Below are 13,122 nucleotides of genomic sequence, written 5' to 3'. Positions count from 1 at the left end.
AACAAGAAAAGAATTATCAACATAGATTTAGTGTGATACTATCTAATAGGCTAGTGTCGATTGGTGCGAAGTAATAACTAAGCCAAACATCGATTATGATGTCTAATATGAGGTAAAGGTAAGAGTTAGTAAATTATACACACGTAGCCGGACCAAGGTGCGGGGTGAAATTCTCTAGATGCCGGACCAAGGATTTAGAGGTACCTAACTTATCACTTTGCATGTAATACACTAGGACATGATTGCTATTACTAGGATTACTGAGTTATGAGCTTGTGGTAAACACGTATACCTTAGTTAATTTTCTCATCTTGATAACAACATAAATTGACTTTTGTTTACTGATTACTTACTAAATTCTTACAATTTGTTTCACAAATCTCCCCTTTTTATTACTTGTTTCTGGAAGTACTTTGACTAAACGAATATAGGTGTAAGTTAAAGTTAAGTCTAAACCAGTTTCCTCGTGGGATCGACCCCAACCTACAAGTCCAAAACCAAAGAACTAAGATAGTGTGAACCCGTAAAAATGGGCTAGGAAGTAGGATGAATCCATGGTAGCCTGGACGTAGTATGCTCACCCTTAGATTCAAATATAACTAAGATTACAGTTGAGGTCGCGAAACAACTACCTAAAAATGCCCTATACTTAACAAAGAAAGAGAAAGTACAATATCAGTACACAATTACAGTGTACTGATATGACATCGGCTAGTTCCAATTATATGAAATACGAACAAAAAACCATAACTTAATAAAACTATTAACATACAATTATAACATAGTTCGAACTTTCGATCCTCACCCTGAGTTGATATGCATACACAACATGAACAACCATTGACAAAATTTAACATTAATTTCAAATCATGCTCTTTCCTTTTTCCTAATCATATATCATGCATGCAATAGCAAAGCAGTTGATAAGCACATATGACATAATGAGAAACAAACAACCCTCATTTACCTCAAATCAAGCCTTGGAAGCTATATTAAATCAAGTCCTCCCCTTGTTATGAATTTTGAGTTATTCTTGGCCTAAAACAATAACAAAACAACACAATCAATGAATAATGGCATAAAAATACCCGGATTATACTCAAATTCTAATCTCATGCTATTCTCGTGATCATTCCACCACAACTAGGATTTTTCCACCATTAACTTAAGCCAAATCCTCCCCTAAAGTCACCAAACAAGGATTCTTCCACCATTAACTCATGCCAAACCCTCCCCTAAAGTCACCCAACAAGGATTCTAGCCTAAAAATCGAAATACCTAGGTATGTGACTGATTGACTTATCTTTATCAATGAAAGTGATGGGAATTGGTTGAAATTCACCCTAGGTCACTTTTTCTTTTCCCAAAATATGTTTTGTAGAATAATGAGCGATTTAGGGGAAAATTATGATAAAATGCAAATCACCAACTAATAGTGGAAATTAATTCCCCGGCTATAGCGGTGTGACACCCTCTATAGTAGCTTGTACGAGATGAAAACTCGAAATACTCCCTAAATGTCTCCATTTTTCAACACACCTTCAAACCTTGACATTCTAAACTAATCCATTCATAGCCAGTTTGATGTTAGGATTCTACCCACTCAAAACAGATTCCTAAAAGTCCTATGGACTCTTTAATGTCTTAGCTAATAAAAAACCAACCCAAGCTTAGACATTTCACCCGAACTTTTCCTGGATCTTCCTAGACCTCACCTTGCCTATAGTTCGTTTGATACTAGCCTAGCGTAGAATTTTCAAACCACTAATCTAAAATTTTTCTTACCCAATTGTTTCATCAATGGTTTACCCATAACGAATGGAAGGATCGTTAAATCCATAGATATTTTTAAGTTGTTAATTGTTTTGATGTATAGTACTTTTTACATAATTTTTCCACAATATATGTTACTCCTTTTGTTCCAATTTCGAGGGTCAACCAAATTTTTTTATAAGGTAATGGCCCTCTCTGTGGTTTGAATATGTAATGGCCCTCTTGGCATTTGAAGATGATGGCCTTCTCGGCATTTGAAGATGTAATGAACTTCTCGGCGTTTGAAGATGATGGCCCTCTCAGCGTTTGTTGACAATAGACCTCTCAGCGTTTGTTGACAATAGACCTCTCGTCGGTTTGAAGATCAATGATGGTCCTTTCAGCAGTTTGAAGATGCAATGACCCTCTTGGCATTTGCATATGTAACAACCTTCTTGGTGGTTTGAAGATGTAACAACCTTCTCGGTGGGTTGAAGATGCAATGGCCCTCTCGACGGTTGTAGATGATGTCCCTCTCAGCATTTGAAGATGCATTGCCTCTCTCATCCTTTGAAGATTCAATGGCCCTCTCGGCGGTTGTACATGATGGCCCTTTCGGCGGTTGTACATGATGGCCCTCTCGACGTTTGAATATGAAATGTACCTCTTGGCATTTGAAGATGCAACGACTCTTTCGGTATTTGTATATATGATGGCCCTCTCGGCGTTTATTGAAGATGTAATGGCTCTCTCGGCGGTTGTAGATGATGTAATGTCCTTCTTGGAGGTTTGAATATGCAATGGCCCTCTTGGCAATGGTATTAACTTCTTTGATAATATGACATGAAAGATTCTTTGCATGATAATGACGATGTCCCTCTAGGTGGTGGTACTATCTCATTTGATAATAATATATAGATGTCCCTCTGGTTGGTAAAAACGACGTCTCTCTGGGTGATTCACATAATCGCGTCTGATATCAACGGGATTTGTGAATATTCTTCAAACGTTCTTGATGCTGAAAATTTTAATTTGATGTCATTGAAGATGCTTGTACATGTTGAGAGTGATGCTTTCAATTGTTCCTATTTTGAACATTTTTTTTCATTGTGAGTCATGCTTTGTTGAGGATTTAAGTGAGGTATTATTGCTCATGTTCTGAACTGTTTCTTTTTCTTCTGAAACTTCAATGATTTTCTTGTATCCACAGAGAAGTTGTCAATTTCGGGGAGCTTCTCGCACTTTTGAATTCTCCATATTCGTTGAATGGAGGAATATGTTGATCTTGACGCAATATTATAGTCCTGCATCCACAGAAAAATTGTTAGTTTTTAAAATAAACTGATCTGTGTTGACTTCTTTAATCGCTTGCTCTTTGTCTTTGCTATCTTCAGTTGATCACTCCGATCTCTTGCTTCTCGATAGACATAAGATGAAATTATACAAAATATTTGACATATTAAATTTTTTTTAAGGAAAAAGTATTTTTTGAGAATCATTTTGGAAAAGGTCACAGTCAAATGTCATGTCATGCATAGCTTAAGTGAAAGTCCTTGGTTCAAAACTTTTGACATGTCCGATGGCTTGTTCTAGAGAATTCCAAAGATCCTTAAAGCTTTGGATATTTATGACATAGTCTTCTCAAAATCTATTATAATTGAGAAGTTTTGCAGCTGGCTCTGAAATCTAATAGTGCCAGAGATTGCTGATGTTGACTATAAACTTTAACGATGCCACAGATCATTTGAAGTTAGCTTTAAACTTCTAATTATGCTCGAAATATTCACAATTAACTATAAGATTCTAATGATGATTGAAGAAATTTTTGAACCCATCCTAAAAAATTTCTGTCCCAATTAGATGCGTTGGAGTATCTCGAATTGTTGATATATGACTTGAAGAATTTTTAAGATCCTCTCAAAAGTTCTGTCCCAGTTGCAACTCTAAATGTATCTCCAGTCTTGACTTGTTGGAGGGATCCTCTTCTTGAGAATTTTTGAGTCCCTCTCAAAAATTCTGGCCAGTTTCTATTGTAAAGGAAAATAAAAATCTTGCGGGAGGTATGATGAGTCCACGATTTGGACTCATTTAGGGATTTATTTGGATAGATTTAGTGTCCTAAAATACTTAATTTGTGCCAATAACTGATGTAAAATCCTTGTTTTTCAGGTATTTGGATTGAGGAACAAAGCATGGACACTAATGGTAGGCAAAAAGGAAGGCAGCTGAAAGAACGAAGAAAAGAAGGACTGTTAATATTATTCCTAATTAGAATTAGAATTTATGTAAGAACATTATGATATTTTTCTTTTAATTAGATTTTAGATTTATTATTGTTAATGCAAATGAGGATTTTGATTTTGCTTATTATACAAAAAGAAAATTAAAATTTTTGGTGTATAGTTAATCTTTTTTCTAATTATGTTTCATATTTTCTACTTCAAGTTGATATTTCATTATTATAATTTCCTTTTATAGTGTTGTATTTCATTAGCATATTTTCCTATTGAAGTTAGATTTTTGAATCTTGTTCAAGTCAATGTCTTTTTTAATGTTAATATATGTGAATGATTTAACTTTATTGTAATATTTTAAATTATTTAATTTGCAATTTATATTATTTATAATTATGATAAGTTATTTTTATTGTCTATCGAGACTTAATTAATTTATGTAAGAACATCAAGATATTTTTCTATTGTGATTTAGTTTTAGATTTACTTTCTGTCAATGCAAATGAATATTTTGATGCGTATTTGTCGTTCTACTAATTATATTCATATAAGCTAACTCTAATATGATATTTTTTACTAATATCTTTTTCTTTTTCATTAATGTAATTTATTGATATTTTTTATCTTTGTATTTTATTAAAACATTTCCTATTAAAGTTTAATTTTTTGAATTTTATTCAAGTCAATTTGTATTTGATGTTAATACATGTAAAATAATTCAAATTTATTTTGAATTGCAAATTAATTTAGTTTATAATTTATAATATTCCTAACTATAATCAGTTATTTTTATTGTCTTTTTGAACTTAATTATTTTAAAGAAGAATATTAAAATATTTTTTATTTTATAGTTAAGCTTTAGATTTATTTCCCTTAATGCAAATGAGAACTTTGATTTTCCTAATTATATGAAAATTCAAAAAAGAAAAAGAAAAATGATGTATAGTTTATCTTTTTTCTATTCATATTATAAAACTTCACTTGATATTTCATTAATATAATTTCCTTTTATATTATTGTATTTCATTAATATATTTTCCTTTTATATTATTATATTTCATTAATATATTTTCCTATTAAAGTTAGATTTCAAATCTTATTCAAGTCAATGTCTATTTAATGTTAATGCATGTGAATGATTTAAAATTTTATTGTAAGATTTAATTATTTAATTTTCAATTTATATTATTTCTAATTATCATCAATTATTTTTTACTGTCTACCTAGGCTTGATTAATTTATGTAAAAATACTAAGTATTTTTCCATTATCATTAAGCTTTAAATTTATTTTTATTAATGTAAATTAATTTTGATTTTGCTTATTATCCAAAAAAAATGTTTAAAAAAGGTTTGATGTGTAATTTATATTTCTACCAATAATATTAATATTTGCTAACTCCAATTTCGATATTCATTAATATATAATTATTATTATTAATAATAATATTATTATTGTAATTATTATTATTATTATTGTTGTTGTTGTATTTTATTAAAACATTTTTCTATTAAAGTTAGATTTTTGGATATTATTAAAGTTAATGTCTATTTGATGTTAATGCATGTGAATAATTTATATTAATTTTATAAATTTTAAATTATTTTGGCCTGTAATTTATATTAATTTTAATTATAGTCAGTTATTTTTTATTGTCTATGTCACGACCCAAACCGAGTCGTGAGTGGCACCCACACTTAACCTCCTAGGTGGGCAAACCAATGAATTCAACCCCAACTTATATTTATCATTCAGACTTACAAAATACTAACCATAATGCGGAAGCTTAAATCTTATTAGTAGTAAGAAAACAAAAATCCATTATAGTCTACTATATGTCATTACCCAAAACCTGAAAGTCATCACATCAAGGACATCTAATCTCCAAATACTAAGTCTAAGAGTATCAAAGACACCGAAATAAATGAAATAAAGTAATTTGTGTCCGAAAACTAAGGACATTAGGTCATGACCGAGAGAATCCAACACAAGCTCGAATGAATAACTCACCCTTGAACCTGATATGTTGAGACTGGCTAGAGCTGAGGGCGAGTTAGAGTCGCTGGTACACTCGCTACACTCCATAAAAGGAAAACAAAGAAAAATACAAGTATGACTCAGTACAGGGTAACATATACTGAGTAGATATCATCGGCCAACTCAAAATAGTAACTAATATGCAATGAATAATAGTATAAAATCAACTATAGCACTTAGCAGGTGGCAAGCAACAAATGAACTAGTGTCAACAACACTAAAGTAAGTACGCAATCAGTCAACAATATCAAGATCACACATGAGGACTCATGCCTCCAAACCAAGTTATTTTGGGAATTGAGTTCTTTGAGATTGAGTACATTCAGTTAATTCAATATGTTTTCCTCTTTAATGTTATCGTGTCGGAATGTGACACTCCGATCCAATTATACCGTGTCGGAACGTGACACTCCGATCTAAGAATGTCGTTTCGAAACGTGACACTCCGATCCAATAATACCGTATCGGAACGTGACACTCCGATCCAAGAATACCGTGTCAGAACGTGACACTCCGATCCAAGAATACCGTGTCGGAACGTGACACTTCGATCCAATAATACCGTGTCGGAACGTGACACTCCGATCCAATAATATTATTAATTTATTATTTATTTTCACTACTTTTCAATTCATTAACAATATTTCATCATGCCTTCTTTATTCAAGGCATCACTTCGATATAGAGGGTTCAAGATTATAAATTCCACGGTCTCAGGATTTCAGATCAATCACAAACCACACAACCAAGATACACAATCACACTATCAAGTATTCAATGCATATCAATCATTATTAAGAGTCTATCTATCAAATAGAATAAACCATAACCTACCTCCACCGAAGAACTGAAGTCAAGCAAACTGCTTCTCAAATACTTTTCCTTTCCTCAATGCCTCCAAATCTTTCCAATCGATCAAGTATATATGCATAATTTGTAAATTAATGAGTCTATAAACACACATATTATTCTATGTCTAACCTAGACCCAAAAACTCACCTAATTCTATAATCAATATCCTAAAATTCAAACCTAAGGATAAGCCTTAATGCCTCCAATTATCATAACTTTAAAGGTATTTATGTAACATAATACACTAATATTTAATTACCTAACTCAATATGTTAAAATTTGACTCATAACAAGATAACTATAGAAAGAAATTGAAATTTAAGGTTAAGTTCTACTTCCAGTAACCTCAACCACGAAAAACAAAACAAATTATAAAACGATTTGGACCCCAGAACCCAATATTCAATTCATGTGATCAACTTTGATCCTTTAGGAAATTTGTCTGACTTGACAGTTATCCAATCCCTCTTCTCCACTTAAAATCATTCTTTAGTGAGAATAGATTATAATTCTTATACAAGCAACCCTTCCCAATTCCAATTAATATAATATTTGACGTGTACTCTTTATTAACTACCAAAATTTATCTCCAATATAATAAAGAAAGAAGTCACGTGTAGCACATTAACACTTGAAGAAACAATAATTTCCCGGGACTATACAATACTACCCATCCCACCAATAAGCATGCACCATTCTAATGGTAACTATAATCCCTTATAATTTATTTAAGGCAATTGAAGTTACCTGTGATCGGTCTTCTTCGGTAGACGCCGCAGGTATTGTTCTCTCTCGTCTACTCTTCTTTCTTTTACAGATTATTTCTTTACCCTAATTATTATACAAGACCAATTATAAAAGTATGAAAGTAACCCACTATTAATTTTTAATGTTATTTTCTTTAATCACCAACTCAATAAACTATTAAAACTACCCCAGTAATTTCATAATTATAATAACAAATAGTCTAAAATACCCATTTTGATTCTATTGGAAGAGTTTTTTATGAAACAAAAAACTCTTGTACTCAAAACGACTAAATGGATCGTTACGGTCTATTTAGACTTGACTAATTTATGAAAGAACATTAATATATGCTCCTATTATAGTTTAAGCTTTAGATTAAAAAAGATTTCCGATTATACTCATATTTTCCAACTTCAACTTAATAAATTTCATGAGTATATGAAAATATTTGCATATTTAACTTAATATATTATATTTTAATAATGTATATATACAAAATATATTTAAGGCATAAAATTTAATGAACTTCCTAATTTTCTATATGATAAAAAGATTATTTGATTAAACAATCAGTTTTTGCGGTATATAAATAGGCGTGATGTCGTTTTTTCATAAGTATCATTTGCTGAAAAACGTTTAATCAACTATCTTTTCATCAAACTCCTTATGAATTTAGACATGGAGGGAAAGAAGACTAAAGGTCGTCAAAAGATACCAATGAAAAAAATAAAATAAGGTTGCCCTGCTTACCACATTTTCAAAGCGTCGGGAGGGTTTGTATAAAAAAGCTAGGGAACTCGTTACAGAATGCGATGTTGACATTGGAATAATGATGGTTTCCCCAGCTGGTAAGCCACAATCATTTTTTCACCCTACTGTTAATGCAATTGTTTCTCATTTTCAGAATCCTGATATGCAAAAAAGCCAAGGTATTCGTCTAGATACGATTATTGCTGGAAATAAAGTGAATCAACTCAAAAACAGGCTTGAAGAACTTGATGCTGTAGAAGATGCAAGGATTGCTCGAACAACTTTTTATGACCAAATGGCAGAAGTAGGACAAAAAGGTTGGTGGGAGTCAATTGAGCAGCTCAATGCACATGAAGTGACCATATTTGAAGCTTGGTTGAGTGACACTTGTTCCAAAATGCGCCATCATTTGAACCAATTAGAAAATGGAGCTCCATCCTCATTGGGACGTGAATCTTTTGGAGTGTGAAGTCTGAAAAAATGAAATTATAGTTGAATCATGCTAGGTTATCACTTATAGATATATTAGTGAAGACTCTAGTAAGTTCAAATTTATATTATTAAGGTATTTATTTATTTTATTATTATTTCAATGATGCTACAATAATGTATTGCTATGACTTTCATTAATAATATCTGATATGGTTGGCCTGAATATTGCTTAATGAGAAAAAGTTGTTTCATGTGTTGGTCTGAAATATAATATTTGGATACAATAACACTTATATGCATTATATCAATAAATTGTTATTGATTTTTTCTTCTCAATTGATTTAGGGTTAGAAACCAAATATTTTCATTTAATAGCTTTTGATATGCGACATATGATTATAGTATACCATGATGCACAAAGATGAATTCCGCAAAGTAGATTGAGATATATGTCATTTTCTCTAATATAAAGGGGAGAGAATAAGTATGTACGAAATATTTTATTAATTATCATCAGTATTGTCACTCTACGAGTCTACACCCTGAATGTTGCCCGAAACTCTGAATTATTTTTGATTCCAAACTAACCCTTGACTTGTCTTATTGCTATATTGTAGACTGTAACAACTATGTGAAAACTATTTAAAAAATGGACATACAACTATTGTAGAAAATAAGTCCAACACTTTATAAATAAGTATAAAATAAGAGATGTTTGTAAAAAAAATGAAAGTATAACTCAACTAACTCATCTATGAAGCCTTTAATAACAAAAGATAGACGTCGAGATAAGACTTACCACTACCTGAATATTCAATGCCAACATTAAAAAAAATAGAATTGTTTAATGTTAATTAAGTCTCTTAAATGTGTTATGACCTAATTCATTAGGCCGTGCGGGCACCTACTCTAACACCTAGATAGGAGAACCCTTATTCCCAATTTAAAACATTTAATGAGGAAGTGAACAATTATAAACTATTCCCCTTATTTAAATATATGAATACTCACATTTTGTTAAAACTAAAATACCTTTATAAGGAAAATACATTGATCCCTTCCCCAAGAAACTAGTCTAAATAGGTATAAGAGCTTCTAAAGAGAACTATTTATGAAAGAAAATAAGGCATAGCTTCCACCATGGCAAAAAAGAAGTGAAAGCTGTTGGAGATCATCATCATCTTCACCTAAGAAACATCACTAAATCCTGCAACCAGACTATGCCAAGTGGCATAACAAAAGTATTATCAGTACAAACAACACAATTGGTAGGCATCATAGATCGGCCCAAATCCACCACATAATACCATAAAATAATCAAGAAAATTTGAAACTTGGAAATAAAATTAGAATCCCAATCCACTAAGTCACCACTTTTACTACAAATAGATTTACCTTGGAATTCATACACTCTATCTCATGTCACTCCACCTCCTTTCGATCACAACTCGCCCATCTTGGACATTCCACCCTCATATCAGATCATAGATTAATCGTTTCTATCACATAGAGATTTCTCGAATACAAGATCATTAATAACTCTACTAACTAGTCTACTATTCCCCCTCAAGCTCTTATGCCAATACATTAGCTTTAATTACACTCTAGTTATAAAAAATATGCATAAGCAACCCAATTTAATAAAGCAAGTAACTACAATTTTAATCCCAATTATAAGATAGTATGAACTCACAGTCTTACCTGGACCACCAAGAATTCCTAATCATTTATCTACAAGGTTTAACATGCAAATCCGGTCTACACAAAGAACACCCCGGCATTTTAAATACATTAATCAGCCGGAAACTCAAGGACCAACATGTGACACATATAACACAATAAAAAACTTGTTCCTCTCATGGAACCTACACACAACTATTAGTGCAACATTGTGGTACTCAAGCCAACCATTATTAGTGTACTGACTTGGTACTCGAGTCAATTGAATGATATTTCATATCAGGCGCAGTACCCGAGCCAACCGTTAGAAAATATATACCGGTGTGGTACCCGAGTCAACCAACAATAACACATAACATGCACAATCACTACAAAATGAGCAACCACAATTGAAGCCACAAGTAAATTAAACAGGTTCATTGCATGAGATTTATCAACGTGATGTCATTTTGTATTCACCTTTTATGTTTTTCCCACATGCATTGCACAAGTAATACTACAAGTAGTTAATATACACACATTACATAACTTGTAAAAATAAACAATCATCACCCACCTGAAGGGATCCCTTCTCCATATTTCTTAATCAAACTCTAATCACCCGCAATTACCTTCCCAAGGATAACACCAGCAACATCATAAGTTCATCAATAACTAATCAAGTCCATAATCAACCTAAACCACTGTTAAACATTCCTTTAACCATCCAGATTCTATATCCAAGATCCTATGCATGAAATCTCGATAATTCACAATATATAATTTAAGCGAAGATAGTTCTTCTATTGAGTTAAAAAACATAGCCTACCTGGGCATTAAGAAGTTGTTTAAAGAACTTGAACCCAACTTTCTGGCTCCGCAAGGCGATCCCTGATGATGGATGGTGATCCTACTTGCATAGAAATCTCTCCACTCCATTGTTCTCAAGCTTAAAGGGGATTAGCAGGGGGTTTTGGGATAACTTCAACTAAGAGGGGAGAGGTTAACTAGAAGAATCCACTCTTCCTTAGTTTTGCCCCTACTGGGCCACTATACCCGCTGACCTGCCACGTAGTAGTTCCTCTATAGAGAAAATAACTCCTCTATGGTAGGATGACATCAGCACGACTCAATTTTTAGATTTCACAATTTTATCGTGTCACCTCTATTTTAATTTGGTGACATATTTCAAAATATTTTGATACTCCGCATGAGGTGCCTTTGAATAACAACGGATCATATCATTAATATATATATATATATGTATATCAATTTACTCCTCGTTCATCTCCAAATGATTATCTAGGTCGAAGGGAAGAGAAGCTGGTCATGGAAATCATCACTTAATTTGACAAGCTCAAGAAAAGTCTAGACCTTACACGAGTTAAACAACAACCCCCGTTCTATGCATAACATGTTAGGAAATCAATGACCGAAACAACAACACAAATTTCCCCGTCCGTGGTACCTTACCCCACTATATTGATTATGATGCCCCTATGGCGGCTCATCGCATTTCATAAAAAATAAGAAAAAGAGGAATGAGTTTCTCTCCCATTTCTCACTTTCACTCTCTCAAACTTCCTATTCTCTCCCTGATCACTTCGTTTTGAATGTCAAAGCTAAGGTAACTATTGCGCTCTCAACTTGCCTACTTTATTTTACGCGTATTAACTTCTACATGCTAGAAATTGATAGGGTATAATAGGTAAGAGGGTTGATATTTGAATTAAAAAAATGTTGGTTGTGATTGTTGAAATTGTTGAAGCATGGGCTTCCCTTTTACGTATACAATACATTTATAGCGTTCTAGGCGTAAGGATTATAACGAATAGGAAAAAAATGGGTCATAATTGGTGGGGAAAGTTGAAGGGTTGTTCTTGGTTGGGAACTTCATTTCGGGCAAGATTTTGGATTTAGAAGTCCCAAATCTTTGCATATTTAGGCAATATCACTTTACAAACACTGATTTGTAGTAATTTTGAAAGAAACAATATTTTAGGCCAAGGGGCGCTATTGACGCACTCCTTTAGAGGTTGGGACGATGAAAGCCACTATATAAGCCATGCTTCTGGTATAGCGAAAGCTTTTGTAGTGGGGTAACTCCCGCAATAGCATCCCCACTATTGAAGGAAACCACCCTCTACAACGGGAGGTTGCGGACAATAGCCTTCTAGCTGACCCAAAAGGTGGATTTTTCTCTCAAAATTCTTTTCTATGTATTGAATGAGCTTTGATCCCTTTATTCTTATATTTTCCGGTTTCTATGAATACAATGGTTGTCAACACTGAAGAAAGTCTACCATTTGTGAGGTTTCCCGATGGCGTTAATCGGTAGAGGTCCCAAGAGATTATGGGGGAATGAAGTGTCACGCCCCGAGCCTACACCCTAGACATGGTCGGCATTAGAGTCATTGCTGGCCCCAAGTGAACCCTTGGCCTGGCTCAAGTCTCAGTGGAAGACTTACCAAACATAAGATAAACTCAAATATAAAGGTTTAATTCGAATGTCTCAAATAATTAACTTAAAACATTTAAAAATATTCAAACTGGTCACAAGGGAAAATCAAGTCCAGAACATTAACAATAGAAAATGAAACAGACTTCTCAACTACTAATGTCTATCTATGAAGCCTCTAAATGACAAAGATGGAAGTCGG

General features: G+C 32.8%; 1 protein-coding gene across 1 annotated transcript; it reads left to right on the top strand.

Annotated features, from left to right (window-relative positions):
* Positions 1 to 8,453: 8,453 nt before the first annotated feature.
* Positions 8,454 to 8,840, top strand: LOC107061203 (uncharacterized). The gene has a single exon (XM_015310041.1). The coding sequence runs from the start codon at positions 8,454 to 8,456 to the stop codon at positions 8,838 to 8,840; it is 387 nt and encodes a 128-aa protein (XP_015165527.1).
* The last annotated feature ends 4,282 nt before the right edge of the window (positions 8,841 to 13,122 follow it).

The sequence above is a fragment of the Solanum tuberosum genome, unplaced genomic scaffold, assembly GCF_000226075.1.
Source record: "Solanum tuberosum cultivar DM 1-3 516 R44 unplaced genomic scaffold, SolTub_3.0 scf00123, whole genome shotgun sequence".
Taxonomy (NCBI): Eukaryota; Viridiplantae; Streptophyta; class Magnoliopsida; order Solanales; family Solanaceae; genus Solanum; species Solanum tuberosum.
The sequence above is the reverse complement of the archived record's forward strand: the minus strand, read 5'-3'. Positions and strand labels throughout refer to the sequence as shown.